At 41.7% G+C, this 15,963-nt stretch overlaps 1 protein-coding gene across 5 annotated transcripts in view; it reads left to right on the top strand.

Annotated features, from left to right (window-relative positions):
* The first annotated feature begins 324 nt into the window (after positions 1–324).
* Positions 325–15,963, top strand: part of HMGCS1 (3-hydroxy-3-methylglutaryl-CoA synthase 1) — a 51,278-nt gene continuing 35,639 nt past the window's right edge. For 3 of the 5 annotated variants that reach the window (XM_025270551.3, XM_025270550.3, XM_044932618.2), the window contains exons 1-3: positions 6,779–6,839; positions 14,976–15,433; positions 15,751–15,876. In XM_025270551.3, coding sequence (XP_025126336.1) covers positions 14,986–15,433; positions 15,751–15,876 — 574 coding nt within the window. In that variant the 5' untranslated portion in view covers positions 6,779–6,839; positions 14,976–14,985. Of the gene's footprint in view, positions 472–6,778; positions 6,840–14,975; positions 15,434–15,750; positions 15,877–15,963 lie in introns of those variants that run through there. The other 2 variants (XM_006079322.4, XM_006079323.4) reach the window with 2 other exon arrangements.

Raw genomic sequence — 15,963 nt, forward strand, 5'->3', positions numbered from 1 at the left:
CCAGTGGTGGGACGCGGAGGCCTCATTGGTTCTCATCTCCTCTCGCTGAGCTTCAATTGGCCGGAGAACCTCTCACTCCGCTCCCGTTGGCTCTCGCCGTGTCTCGCCGCTCTGTCATTGGTAGGCCGGCTCTCGGGCCACCATACGTCACTCTCTCACCCCATTTTCTCTGCCCTCCGGCTTTGTCCCCGCCCCTTCCCCCGTCCTTCCAGCCACGAGGGAAAACCTCCAGCTAGTGCTTCCTCTAGTTTCCTTCGGATTGGTTGAAGCCCGACTAGGGGGCGGGCACTCCGGCTTTCCTCTGCCGGCCACGATTGGCTGCTGGGGCCACTGTCCCGCCTCTCCCCGACTCCCGGCCTTGCCGGAGTCTGGTGGGTCCGCGGCTATAAAGCTAGTGGCGGAGGGGAGGTGGCTCGCACTACCCCTTCGTTGGTCGTTCACTTTCTACGGCCACCGCCCGGTCATATTTGGGTGAGTGTCCCGAGTGGAGGAGGCAACCCGGGCTGCTGAGGCCTCGCGGGCAGGGTGAGGGCACGACGGATTGGTGTCCTTGATTAGGCCCGAAGGAGCTCCGGCTCCGTCCGGGTCAGGGCTAAGGTTTGGACCTGGACTTGGAGGATAGGGCGTCGGGAGCGGGGGCCGTGCATGGGCTTCCCCTGCCAGGGACCTGAGGCCGACCGCGGTGGGTCCTGGAGGACGGGGGCATTAATGTGGGCAGGCGAGTCGCAGAGGGGAGAAGGAGAGAGGGTATTGAGGGTAGGCTTCTGATGACATGGTCAGGAGCTGGAGGTGCCAGGGGAGTGGCTGTGACCACCTTGAGGGGATGGGGGTGGGTACATGAGGGGGACGAGAAAGGAGCTGGCCTGCTAGGGTGTTCCTGGAGCCTTGGCTTGAGGGTGGACGCCGAAGGATGCGGAGGATCACACTTGGAGCCTTGCAGGTTGGCAGGGGGTGTGTCGTCTTGCCACTTAAAGAGAGTGAGTGGGAGGAAGGGAGGTGGGCAGCGTTGCTCTTCTTCCCTAGCTTAGGTGCGAGAAAGCATCACAACCGCGGTTTAACCTGGCTGAGTACTTCAGACTCTAGACTGCTTCGGTCTGTGCTTGCTTCCAATATCACAGGTTCCTGCCTCCCACCTTCCTGCCTCCATATTTTTTAAACCCATATATATATGTCTCCTCCGTGTTCTGAAAGTCCGTATCTCCTGCTAATATTAATAGCTTCAGAACCAGCCTGACTTGTTATGATGATGTAATGGGCAGGCACGCACAGGGCTTCACACACAGTAGGCTTTGGGTTGAACCAAGGGCTTTTCAAAACTCGATATATGGAGTCTGAAAAACGTGTGAACTGCCTTGACCAGTGGTAGAGAAGGCATTATGCTGACCCACCCTGGGGGAGGGTTTTGGACAACAGGTAATGTGAGGCTGTCCCTGTTGGTTACACTTGCCCGACGGCCTTGGTTTAGGGCATCACAGGCCTCTTCGCTCACCTCTGCATCAACTCTTCCCTCAGACTGATGCTCTTGCCAACCTGCTGCACCTGAGATGTTCTAGCCGCCGCTGAGTAAGATTTGCTCTATTTCAGGGATGAATTATGAAAAACAATGGAACGATAAATGAGAAGATTAAGACACAGGAAGGGCTAGTAAGCAGATTTTTCCTTCTGAGGTGGAGTTTAGACTTCTTTGCACAGATTTCTGTTAGAAGGCTAACTGAAAGTCCTTATCCTGTATCTGGGCCAAATGGTTCTTTGCAGCTTGAGATATCCAAGCAGTTTGTGGTTTTTATTTTTAAAATTTGAGTTATTTTTTTGTGCGGATGAGGAGGGCAGGGATAGCAGATCTTATGGAAAAGGAGAAAGACTTTATTTTCTGTGTGTCTAAACTTTGCAGGTCTCTCTCCTAAGTTTGTAAATTTGCACGTAAATCAGTTCCAGTGTAGTTCAGTTCAATTCTAGTTTAGTAAGTAACCCCAGTTCTCGGAAGGTGTTTCAGATGGGGTGAGTTATACGGATATTATGTTTGGGGCCATAGAAGTCCACGTCATTTGTTGAACTAATCCTGGGCCTTTGTTTTTTCTTTTCTTTTTTTTTTTTTTTAATATTTCTCCAGAGTGCTTTTATATCTTGTTTCTCTTAACTGAGGGATTGATTTTGAGATTTGCTTATTTTTTTTTTTTTGATTGATGTTTTAGATAGCTATTCTCACGGGAAATGCAAAACCCTGATTTTGGTGTAATATGTGTTTCCTGGGGACCCTAGCATTATTTAAAACAGCAATCCAGTAGAACTGAATGCAGGAGATGCATTGGGGCTGTGGATGGAGGAGTTTAATGGGCTATATATGAGAATCTTTAGTTTCGTTTGAAAAAGAAAATAGTCCTAATTTTATGTTGGGTTTATTAAAATCAAGCATCATAGGATGTGATATTATGTTTCTCAAGACAGTTGTATAGATTAAAAACATTATCCAATCTAATGGGAAGGCGATAGGACTCAGTTCTTAGTAATGTAGTCATCCTAATGCTTGGCTTGTGGTAGTGCCCGCTTGCTGCTTGTTAACCGAGTGTAGTGAGAGCAGTAGAGGAGCTAGTCTTTCAGAGCTTACAGGCTTCATCTTTGGAAGGCATGGACCTGGAGGGGTGTGCATTTGGGAATGACATAAGGCCAACAAGTGTTCTCTTCTGATTCCATATGAATTCCTTACATTTTTCAGGGAATAATTGAAACTTACCATTTGCTTTGAAGAGCAGCAGAGAAAAGCCTTTTTTTTTTTTTTTTTAACTTCTGGACTCCATTTGGGGCTGCAGCTCATCTTAAAAGGATAGTGAAAAGAATTCACTGATGAGGGTTCCTGCTGTAACTACTTGAATTTAAAAGATTTTTCCTCTAGTTATTATAACTCCAAATTCAGTCACTCAAAAATGCAATTGTGTGCCCTTTACTCCAGCATCTCAAAGGGATTTTAAAAGAATCAAATTATAGCCCTTCTCCCAACAGGAGTCTAAGTATTCCAAATGCTTAAGAAAACTGCCAGAAACTAGCTTTCCGCTGACAGTAGACTCTGAAGGCTTCAGTGTCATTGTGAATGCAGGGCCTGATTAGAAAGCTAGAGGAAACCTTCCTGGAAGAGGGAGCCTAGAACAGGACCTTGAAATACGAGTAGAGTAACTGATAAGCAGACCAGTACCTCTGGGGGGAGGCAGGGTGTCTGTATTTTTTTCTTAGGGAACTAGACCAGAGTTGTACAGATGTGAGCGAGGCTTTCCTAACAGTAGTTTTGCTTGCTGGCCCTCCTAAGGAGGAAAGGTTGCCAGCTCATTCTCAGTTAAGAAGGATTCCTGGATATCTTTCCTGTAATGGTGAAAAGGATCAGCAGGTAACTGCGTGTGGTTTATTGTGTACCAGAATATGTACGGGGTGAACTTCTCTGACCACCTCTTTGAATCTGTGCTAACAAGGGAGCCAGAGGAGGAACTCAGAACACTGAATAAACCCCAGGAGAAAGTTGGTTAGCCCTAGGCAGTCTCATCATTCTCCAGGTGTGTGTGTGCTAGTCACTCAAGTCGTGTCCAACTTTTTGTGAACCCATAGAATCCAGGCCTCCAGGCCCTCTTTCCATGGGATTCCCCAGGCAAGAATACTGGAGTGGGTTGCCATTTCCTTTTCCATCTTCAGGTTTAATCTCTGCCAAACTCAAAATGCCTATGATTTATTAACTGCCTCCTGAGCCATACCGCTTGCCTCTATCGCTTGCTCTGAAGAGACCTGTTAGAAATAAGCTGATAACCTGCTTGAGCCTTTGGCACTGCTGTTTTTGTCCAGGTAGAGAAGCCTCCTAGCAGCTGCAGAGGAGAATGGAAAGCTTCGGGGTTGAGGGGAGGTCCCTTTCGGATTGATTCTTTCCCAAAGCCGTATTTGCGGCCTCCATTTCCTGTCTACTCCAGGCCTCTACTTCTCCTGAGAACTTGAGTAGCTGGGCAGTCCTGTGCGGTTCTTTTATCTTCTGTGTCTTTCCTCGCTTTCTCTTGTGCACTGAGTTCACTCCCTCCCTTCTCCCTGCTGCTTGCTCTATGCCTTCCCACCTAAGCTCCCTCCCTGATGAAAATAATCAAAATTGAAAGAAGAAATATTGGCAGTTCAGGAGAAATTCCCTTGATTAAAATAGTGTCAAATGCATATACATACGTGGTTTCAAGAAGAAATATTAAGTTATTTAAATAGTTTCAACATTTTTCAGAGAAGTGGGATCATGCTCCCCCCCACTAGTCTCCATGGAAAGCTCAATTTGCAGATTACAAAAGCATAATTTGAGGTAATCAAGAACACAAAATTAGTTCTTTTCTCATTGTATATAGTATCCTGTCATCAGGTTTTTGGAATACAGTAGTCTTATCTTTCACTTTTCACGTTCATGCACTGGAGAAGGAAATGGGAACCCACTCCAGTGTTCTTGCCTGGAGAATCCTGGGGACGGCGGAGCCTGGTGGGCTGCCGTCTCTGGGGTCGCACAGAGTCGGACACTACTGAAGCGACTTAGCAGCAGCAGCAGCAGTCTTATCTTTTCCGATAAAACTCAGAATCTATTTAAGGTGGGGGGAGATTAATGAAGTAAAAGGAACTAAGTCTATAAGCTCTTAAATGATCTAATTATGTGAAAGCAGTAAAGCTTTACTGAATAGCATCTGAGAGTACTCTCCAGTTAATCAGGCAAGGGCAGATGCTGTATTTGCCAACAATTAAATAGAGCACAAAGGTAATTGTGTTTGCGTCCAGCAGGAACTGTTCCAAGTAACAACCCTTCAAAGTAAATGGACAGAGGAAAATGCTCCAAGGTCACTTTCCATTTTGTTTCCACATAATTTAGATGATGATAAAGCTTAATGATCCTTGGTCTTGATATCAAATATCTACCTTTTTAACCCAAGCTCTAAGAGGAAAATCACTTTCTAAAAGGTTGGGGTAGGTGAAAGTGACCATGTTGAAAACCAGGAGCATAAGATTAAATAAATGAAGGTAATTAGCTCCTGCTAGAAAGATTTGTTTTTGTTTGAAAAATACTAAGAACTAAGATAATAATCAGTGTATTGGTGCTTTATATTTTTTACATATTTTATTTTCTCAAGCATCCTTTACAATGAACCTGGAGGGCAGGTATTAGCTCCATTTTACAGATGAGGAAATTGAAGCTCAGAAAGGCACAGACTGTCATTAAAGTCACAAGCTCCTAAGTGCAGAGCAAGCTCTTGAACGTGTAAGTCTCTTTACTCTAGGAGATATCAACTCATTACCAGGACTGAAACTACCACTGTAAGAGATAATAAAATAAGGAGAAAAAGTTTTATAATCTTTCAGTTTAGTTCAGTTCAGTCGCTCATTGCAGCACACCAGGCCTCTCTGTCCATCACCAACTCCCAGAGTTCACCCAAACTCACGTCCATCAAGTCAGTGATGCCATCCAGCCATCCCATCCTCTGTCGTCCCCTTCTCCTCCTGCCCCCAATCCCTCCCAGCATCAGGGTCTTTTCCAGTGAGTCAGCTCTTCGCGTGAGGTGGCCAAAGTACTGGAGTTTCAGCTTTAGCATCATTCCTTCCAAAGAACACCCAGGGCTGATCTCCTTCAGAATGGACTGGTTGGATCTCCTTGCAGTCCAAGGGACTCTCAGGAGTCTTCTCCAACACCACAGTTCAGAATCATCAATTCTTCAGCACTCAGCTTTCTTCACAGTCCAACTCTCACATCCATACATGACCACAGGAAAAACTATAGCCTTGACTAGATGGACCTTTGTTGGCAAAGTAATGTCTCTGCTTTTGAATATGCTATCTAGGTTGGTCATAACTTTTCTTCCAAGGAGTAAGCGTCTTTTAATTTCATGGCTGCAGTCACCATCTGCAGTGATTTTAGAGCCCCAAAAAATAAAGTCTGACACTATTTCCCTATCTATTTGCCATGAAGTGATGGGACCGGATGCCATGATCTTCGTTTTCTGAATGTTGAGCTTTAAGCCAACTTTTTCACTCTCCTCTTTCACTTTCATCAAGAGGCTTTTGAGTTCCTCTTCACTTTCTGCCATAAGGGTGGTGTCATCTGCATATCTGAGGTTATTGATATTTCTCCCGGCAATCCTGATTCCAGCTTGTGTTTCTTCCAGTCCAGCGTTTCTCATGATGTACTCTGCATAGAAGTGAAATAAGCAGGGTGACAATATACAGCCTTGACATACTCCTTTTCCTATTTGGAACCAGTCTGTTGTTCCATGTCCAGTTCTAACTGTTGCTTCCTGACCTGCATAGAGGTTTCTCAAGAGGCAGGTCAGGTGGTCTGGTATTCCCATCTCTTTGAGAATTTTCTACAGTTTATTGTAATCCACACAGTCAAAGGCTTTGGCATAGTCAATAAAGCAGAAATAGATGTTTTTCTGGAACTTGCTTGCTTTTTCGATGATCCATTGGATGTTGGCAATTTGATCTCTGGTTCCTCTGCCTTTTCTAAAACCAGCTTGAACATCTGGAAGTTCACAGTTCATGTATTGCTGAAGCCTGGCTTGGAGAATTTTGAGCATTACTTTACTAGCGTGTGAGATGAGTACAATTGTGCGGTAGTTTGAGCATTCTTTGGCATTGCCTTTCTTTGGGATTGTTTTTTTTTCCTTAAGCAAAGTCAAATTCTGTTCTATATAATGTAATTGGATCAGGAAATGTTTATTTTAACTTACTTTGAATTGCAGTCATTATTTGATATATGACTTTAAAAAAGGTTCTTATTTGAAATTCCTAGTGCCTGAAGGAGGAGACAGAGTGACAGACCTGGAGACTGCAGTTCTTTATCCCTCACACAGGTATGGCATCCTGTCATGCTGCTAAAGGAGAGTTTTCCTCTCTAATGGAAGGGGGAATTTTAATTTTTATGCTAGGACAAATAACCATTGTGTGCACTATACATTCTTAAAACCCATTATAGAATTTTATCTTTTAAATATTGATTAATGCCATAATGCTTCAGAAGACTAATTTTGTGTTTATTAGACTAATGTTTAAAATCTAGAAACTAATTTTCAAAATTAGTGTTCGCTCATAAGAGGACATAAATGTAGATAATAAAATGTAATCCTATAAACTGCTTAATCAGAAACAGTCACAGGTATGCACGTGTACCAATAGTGCATGTTGAATTACAGCCTCAAAAGATAACCATCTGGGCTACGGATGAATGCTTACAATTACGTGAGACTGGACAGTAGTTATAAATGTGTTTGAACCAATAATCTAATTATTTGCAGCTATTGCTTTCTTCTGTAATGATGGAGCTCCTCTTATGATTCTGCTTTTTTATGCTTTGGCTTTATGATTTCTTATGATTGTTACTAATTTTAGATTAGAAGGCTAGTAGGATTTCATTTATTCAACATCCAGCTTCTAGCCTATGCCAAGCGTTGGGCTGGAGACTAGGAACACAAAGATGAACAAGGTAACACTTCTTGATTTCCGGAAGCTCCTTGTGCAATGCAAGGAAGAGGCTTGGAATAGTTTTAAATAGCATCTTATCAAAGGTCAGATGTGCATTTTAGAAAGGTGATCCTAGGACAGGGGAAGGATGGAGGCAGAGAGCTCAGGAGGCTGGCATCATGGTCCTGGGAACTGATGCCGAAGTCCCTCCCTGATGAGCCCTGAGGAGCTAGGTCTGCCCTTATATCAGCATCCTTAGCTGATTTGCCTGCTTTTTTGCCTTTTTTTTTTTTCCTTTTGCTTTTCCCATCTGTCTGTCATTCACAAACTTAAAAGATTCTCAGCGGATCATATTGGTCCATCTTGTGTCCTGCTAGGCAGGAAGCTTTCAGAAATTGTTCACAAGTAAGTGGAACCTGGAGCTCCTCCTGTCCACCAGAGGGGGTGAGCTTTCACTTTAGGACAGAATGAGTCGTCTTCTGGTCTTTGTTGGAAGATAGCTTTGCAAGGTTCACAGAGTTCTGTGGTAAAAGTGTATTTTTCTCCTTCTTTGTAAAGAAGAAATTTTAAATGAAAATTTACATCTTTTTATTTAAAATCTCAAATCTTTAGCTGGCCTTTTTTTTTTCTCTAGTTTATGTCTGGCCTATATCAGAGGACATCTGAGAGGACGACATAAGAGCACAACTTAATAGAATAAAGTAAAGATTTTAGACCAGAAACTATATCAATCTTTTTGTTGTTTTAAATGCCATGAAGCCAATTACTTTCTGAATTAATATTCCTCTCTTTTTCTACTTTTCTCACTCTCCCTCAGTTTCAACCAAAAGGTAAATATTTTCAAATTAGATGGTGTTTTACCAAGACTTCCATTGTGGCTCAGCTGGTTAAGAATCTGCCTGCAATGTGGGAGAGCCGGGTTTGATCCCTGGGTTGGGAAGATCCCCTGGAGAAGGGAAAGGCTACCCACTCCAGTATTCTGGCCTGGAGAATTCCATGGACTGTATAGTCCATGGGGTTGCAAAGAGTCAGACACAACTGAGCAACTTAGACGTCACTAACTTACCAAGAATGTAATGAAAATACTTTGGCTATCCAAAATCCTCAGAGAATGAGCAATGTTGACTGAAGTAGACAATGTAAAAAATTTTCCACACCAAAGTCTGAGTCATGATTCACTTCATGATTCACTTTGACTGGTATGGATTAATTTAGTTTAGCTACATTTTTTCCCCCCGAAGTGAAACAAGTCACTTGTTTAACTCTCAGTTCAGTTCAGTCGCTCAGTCATGTCTGACTCTTTGCGATCCCATGAATCGCAGCACATCAGGCCTCCCTGTACCTCATCAACTCCCGGAGTTTACTCAAACTCATGTCCATCAAGTTGGTGATGCCATCCAGCCATCTCATCCTCTGTCATCCCCTTCTCCTCCTGCCCCCAATCCCTCCCAGCATCAAGGTCTTTTCCAATGAGTCAACTCTTCACATAAGGTGGCCAAAGTACTGGAGTTTCAGCTTTAGCATCAGTCTTTCCAAAGAACACCCAGGACTGATCTTCTTTAGGAGGGACTGGTTGGATCTCCTTGCAGTCCAAGGGACTCTCAAGAGTCTTCTCAACACCACAGTTCAAAAGCATCAATTCTTAGGCGCTCAACTTTCTTCGCAGTCCAACTCTCAACATCCATACATGACCACTGGAAAAACCATAGCCTTGACTAGATGGACCTTTGTTGGCAAAGTAATGTCTCTGCTTTTCAATATGCTATCTAGGTTGGTCATAACTTTCCTTCCAAGGAATATGCATCTTTTAATTTCATGGCTGCAGTCACCATCTGTAGCGATTTTAGATCCCCCCAAAATAAAGTCTGACACTGTTTCCACTGTTTCCCTATCTATTTGCCATGAAGTGATGGGACCGGATGCCATGATCTTCGTTTTCTGAATGTTGAGCTTTAAACCAACTTTTTCATTCTCCTCTTTCACTTTCATCAAGAGGCTTTTTAGTTCCTCTTCACTTTCTGCCATAAAGGTGGTGTCATCTGCATATCTGAGGTTATTGATATGTCTCCTGGCAATCTTGATTCCAGCTTGTGCTTCTTCCAGCCCAGCGTTTCTCATGATGTACTCTGCATAGAAGTGAAATAAGCAGGGTGACAATATACAGCCTTGACGTACTCCTTTTCCTATTTGGAACCAGTCTGTTGTTCCATGTCCAGTTCTAACTGTTGCTTCCTGACCTGCATAGAGGTTTCTCAAGAGGCAGGTCAGGTGGTCTGGTATTCCCATCTCTTTGAGAATTTTCTACAGTTTATTGTAATCCACACAGTCAAAGGCTTTGGCATAGTCAATAAAGCAGATATAGATGTTTTTTCTGGAACTCTCTTGCTTTTTCAATGATCCAGCGGATGTTGGCAATTTGATCTCTGGTTCCTCTGCCTTTTCTAAAACTAGCTTGAACATCTGGAAGTTCATGGTTCACGTATTGCTGAAGCCTGGCTTGGAGAATTTTGAGCATTACTTTACTAGCGTGTGAGATGAGTGCAATTGTGCGGTAGGTTGAGCATTCTTTGGCATTGCCTTTCTTTGGGATTGGAATGAAAACTGACCTTTTCCAGTCCTGTGGCCACTGCTGAGTTTTCCAAATTTGCTGGCATATTGAGTGCAGCACTTTCACAGCATCATCTTTCAGGATTTAAAGTAGCTCCACTGGAATTCCATCACCTCCACTAGCTTTGTTTGTAGTGATGCTTTCTAAGGCCCACTTGACTTCACATTCCAGGATGTCTGGCTCTAGGTGAGTGATCACACCATTGTGATTATCTGGGTCATGAAGATCTTTTTTGTACAGTTCTTCTGTGTATTCTTGCCACCTCTTCTTAATCTCGTCTGCTTCTGTTAGGTCCATACCATTTCTGTCCTTTATTGAGCCTATCTTTGCATGAAATGTTCCCTTGGTATCTCTAATTTTCGTGAAGAGATCTCTAGTCTTTCCCATTCTGTTGTTTTCCTCTATTTCTTTGCATTGATCGCTGAGGAAGGCTTTCTTATCTTTCTTTGCTCTGCTTTGGAACTCTGCATTCAGATGCTTATATCTTTCCTTTTCTCCTTTGCTTTTCACTTCTCTTCTTTTCACAGCTATTTGTAAGGCCTCCCCAGACAGCCATCTTGCTTTTTTGCATTTCTTTTCCATGGGGATGGTCTTGATCCCTGTCTCCTGGACAATGTCAGGAACCTTAGTCCATAGTTCATCAGGCACTCTGTCTATCAGATCTAGTCCCTTAAATCTATTTCTCGCTTCTACTGTATAATCAGAAGGGGTTTGATTTAGGTCATAGCTGAATGGTCTAGTGGTTTTCCCTAGTTTCTTCAATTTAAGTCTGAATTTGGCAATAAGGAGTTCATGATCTGAGCCACAGTCAGCTCCTGGTCTTGTTTTTGCTGACTGTATAGAGCTTCTCCCCATCTTTGGCTGCAAAGAGTATAATCAGTCTGATTTTGGTGTTGACCATCTGGTGATGTCCATGTGTAGAGTCTTCTCTTGTGTTGTTGGAAGAGGGTGTTTGCTATGACCAGTGTGTTCTCTTGGCAAAACTCTATTAGCCTTTGCCCTGCTTCATTCTGTACTCCAAGGCCAAATTTGCCTGTTACTCCAGGTGTTTCTTGACTTCCTACTTTTGCATTCCAGTCCTCTGTAATGAAAAGGACATCTTTTTTGGGTGTTACTTCTAAAAGGTCTTGTAGGTCTTCATAGAACCATTCAACTTCAGCTTCTTCAGGGTTACTGGTTGGGGTATAGGCTTGGATTACCGTGATATTGAATGGTTTGCCTTGGAAATGAACAGAGATCATTCTGTCATTTTTGAGATTGCATCCAAGTACTGCATTTCAGACTCTTTTGTTGACCGTAATGGCTACTCCATTTCTTCTAAGGGATTCCTGCCCACAGTAGTAGATATAATGGTCATCTGAGTTAAATTCACCCATTCCAGTCCATTTTAGTTCGCTGATTCCCGGAATGTCCATGTTCACTCTTGCCATCTCCTGTTGACCACTTCCAATTTGCCTTGATTCATGGACCTAACATTCCAGGTTCCTATGCAATATTGCTCTTTATAGCATTGGACCTTGCTTCTATCACCAGTCACATCCACAACTAGGTATTGTTTTTACTTTGGCTCCATCCCTTCATTCTTTTTGGAGTTATTTCTCCACTGATCTCCAGTAGCATATTGGGCATCTACCGATCTGGGGAGTTCCTCTTTCAGTATCCTATCATTTTGCCTTTTCATACTGTTCATGGGGTTCTCAAGGCAAGAATACTGAAGTATTAGGCTTAATAATAGAGTTAAACCTTATTTAGTAAGTACCATATAATAAGAACTAATCAGAGCTGATTTGATTATGATAAACATAGATTAATTCTGGAATTAGAGCTTTGCTTTATGGCGTAAACTGGTTCATATCTTCAGATTATATGTATTTTTCCACTTTATTTCCAACAGCACTGCAAGGTATTGGACCAGGCAGGGAAAATTATATTGTCCTCATCATGTTTAGAGCAGTTTGAAGCGCTGAAAAGAATGTGAAGGGTACCTTGGGGAAAGGCTGGAAAAGTGGTTAATCCTACTGCCTCTGTTTTGGTGCTTTAAAGGGTAGCATATAGGAGGGGTTCTTTTTATAAGTATATGGGCTGCTTTTTGTTTTTAACACTAGTTTTAGAGTTCTTTTCTGTGGACTATGCAGATGACTTAAACATATTTTATTATAAACTTAGAATATGCCTTGTGACACATTAGATAGTCCCTTTAGGTCTTCATTTAAACCTCAGTGTAGCCGAGTTTAGATTATCATAAAATCAATGGGTTTGCCTATAAGAGGGAAGAGATGGGACAAAGTGGAGAGGTGCTTCTCTGCTCACTTTAGTGTATCTGCCAGTGAGTGATTCTGTCAAGAAATACAACAGTGGAGGCTAGAAATCTGGGAGTTATCTACCCTAAATATTTCATCCTTTTCCTACCATCTAGTCAATCACAATTTCTGCCAGTTTTTTGTTTCCAAAATTTTCTGAAGCTGCTCCTTTTCTCTTCATGCAGTAATTGCTCTGTTTCATGAGCTATATCTCATTGGGCTTCCATATCAACTTCCTAACTCAGATCCATTCTCCACATAGCACCAGTGACTGTGTAAAATGGGGACTCACACTTTTCTGGCTGTGACCCTCAGTAAGCAATCCACGTTGTATTGCAACCCAGAATACGTGTTAATAATTAAAACAAAATTTTCATGAAAAATTCTTGGCATTTACTATGTGCCATGCAATCTGATATTTTGTTCTTTTCTATTTTGTTTTAAAAAGATGTCGTTTGACGCTCACTAAATTGATTCCAGAATTGGAAAAAGATTGATCTGGACCCTAATGTAACCATATTGTTTAAAACTCTTTTGATGGCTTCTCTCTGCCTTCATGATGATACTGAAGTGCGCTAACATCGCATGCCAGAACCTTTATGACTCAACCCTTAGCTAGCTCTCCTGACCCACTACTTGCCTGATCTACTCATTGGGCTCACATTGCACTTCAGTAAATTAGTGTAACTTTCCGTGGTTCCTTGTGGTGTGCCTTTGTTTATGTTGTCCATCCTGTGAAAACTACTACCATCTGCTTCTGCAGAGCTTTACTAATTATTCCAACTCATTCCTAAGACTCGACCAAGAAGCCTTTCTTCTCGTTCCTTCCCCAGTTGGGTTAGATAGTTCTCCTAACAGAATGAGATGGACTGTCTCTATCGTTTCACCTGTTTATTGTTATATTTGTAGGTTACTATCACACAAGACAGTGAATATTAGAAAGGGCAAGGGTTACCTCCTATTAAACTTATCCCGAATGTTTGGCATTTAACATGTTGTCATTGTTTGGATGGGTGAAAAAATGTAAATAAGATTCTTTTATTTAGAAGGAAGATTCAACTGGTGTCCCTTAAGGCCTTTAACTTAAAATTTTGTGACTGTATTTCCAGGTGCTTAGTTTTCAGCTTTTAATACACTCATATCTTGATAACCTACAGGCTAAGGGTAGATCTCATGATTTAAGGACAGCTTCTCTGCTTGAGATATTTTCTCAAGATTTCAATAATTAACAACTCACTATGGTATAGCTGTGATTTCATTATCGCCAATACTCCACCTGTGTTGGCAGACTGGCAGAAGAAAAATGACATAAATACAGGATCTGCCTTTTGCAAGTGGCAGCAGCGGCGAGAGTGTGGGGCTTTGGCTCTCACTCAGCAGCCAAGGTGCAGCCTCAGTAGGAGTGTGTGCTCATGGGGTCTGAATAGTAACCATCTTCCCCACTTTTGCTCCTGTAGCCTGGCCAACGGAGTGGTAACCATTGCTCTATGTTAAAATCCTCCTCCTTGTTAGAAACATCTTGAGTAATTTCTCTTTTTCTGATTGAAATAACCTCTAAAGAAATTGAGGCTCTGATAGGTTATGTGACTTGCCCATAGGTCATAGCAACACCCTTGAGTGGCTAGCACATTTTCTTTTCACTATTGGTAAATGAATCTAAACACTACTGAACGTTGGTGTGGCAACAGTGCAACTTTTAAAGGCCCTTTTTTTAAAAAAGGGATTATTTTAAGAGGTGTTGTCTAAGATGCCACGCAAATAATATGTGGATTATGGTACCAGTTTTCAGATTTGAATCGGTTGTTTTCTTTTGCCTGATGTAGAAGCGAAATGATAATCTTGTGATCTCATGATCATTTATCACCTGTACACTAGCTGTGGAATGTACAGAATATTGACTTTTGTCCTGTTATGGGTCTGGGACTTGTCTTTGCTTAAAATTGTAATCATCTGGGTTCTAGATGGTGGGGTGGGGGTGGAGGTTACTTTGGAAGGCTGAGATTTTAATAGCAGGGGCCTTGAATAGAGTGCCATGGTAGACTTGACAGTGTGGCCTTTCTAGGTATTGGGATTGTTTAGATCAATAAAGAATGCAATACTGTTTGACCTAATTAAAACTGTTAGTACGTAACAGGTTTAGTTTAGTATCTTAGTTTTACTAAAACTGTTAGTATGTAAAGTCCCATAAAGTCAATAGCTGTGAATAATCCATATATGAAAATGAATGAATGATTTAAACTTTTTGAGTGGCCAGGAATAGATCATATACTTGAGTTCTGATCTGTGGGCCATGTTACTAAATTCTCATTTTATCTTATAGTTCTTTATAACATAGATGAGTCTTATTTGAGTTTTCTTTACCTCTAATAATCATACTTTAAAGATACCTAGTTTTGAATAACTTGTAAGTCTTTCTAAAAGATAACTTTAAATAATATTGGAGTCAATAACTTTGCTCATACTATCATTGCTACCTCCACATATTAAAATTGACTGTCCTAAGAATATACTAAATTTAGAAATTAATATCAATGTTGATTTCTCAAGTTTGAACTTGACAGTCTACAACCTATAATCTAAAACAATGTTTTGTTTTGTTTTTTCTATTTTTCTTTCTAAAGTTCTTTCACCATGCCTGGGTCGCTTCCTTTGAATGCAGAAGCCTGCTGGCCCAAAGATGTGGGAATTGTTGCCCTTGAGATCTATTTTCCTTCTCAATATGTTGATCAAGCAGAGTTGGAAAAATACGATGGTGTAGATGCTGGAAAGTATACTATTGGCTTGGGCCAAGCCAAGATGGGCTTCTGCACAGATAGAGAAGATATCAACTCTCTGTGCATGACTGTGGTCCAGAATCTTATGGAGAGAAATAGCCTTTCTTATGACTGCATTGGGCGGCTAGAAGTTGGGACGGAGACAATCATCGACAAATCAAAGTCAGTGAAGACGAATTTGATGCAGCTCTTTGAGGAGTCTGGGAATACGGATATAGAAGGAATAGACACAACTAATGCATGCTATGGAGGCACAGCCGCTGTCTTTAATGCTGTTAACTGGATTGAGTCCAGCTCTTGGGATGGTATGTTGCATATTTTCCCAAAGAAACTATCCTTGAGGAGTAATAGGCCTAAATACCATTTGCAGACTTTTGCCAGTTATGCTTGTTTGAATGTGTTCAGAAAGATAGCTATGACTTTCAACATATTTGCTTTAGAAATTAGTTCTCTTTATCATGTAGGATAAAATTATCTATCAAAATTTAGTCAGAATTTTTTTTTCTTTACCAAAGATGGGAAAATATGATACATTCTGGGAAAATACAATACTTTCAGTTTGTATGTATGATAGTTAGGGTGTCGATCACCTTCTTGTATACCAACAAATAATATTTTTCAGGACGGTATGCCCTGGTAGTTGCAGGGGATATTGCTGTATACGCCACAGGAAATGCCAGACCTACAGGTGGAGTTGGAGCCGTTGCTATGCTAATTGGGCCTAATGCACCTTTAATTTTTGAACGAGGTGAGTGTTTGGGAAGTATTTTTTTTTAACTTGCACAATATGCTGAGAAATTTAAAAATTAGAAGCTTGTACTTGGTGTTCATTAAA

This window comes from Bubalus bubalis, chromosome 19 (genome assembly GCF_019923935.1).
Source record: "Bubalus bubalis isolate 160015118507 breed Murrah chromosome 19, NDDB_SH_1, whole genome shotgun sequence".
Lineage (NCBI taxonomy): Eukaryota > Metazoa > Chordata > Mammalia > Artiodactyla > Bovidae > Bubalus > Bubalus bubalis.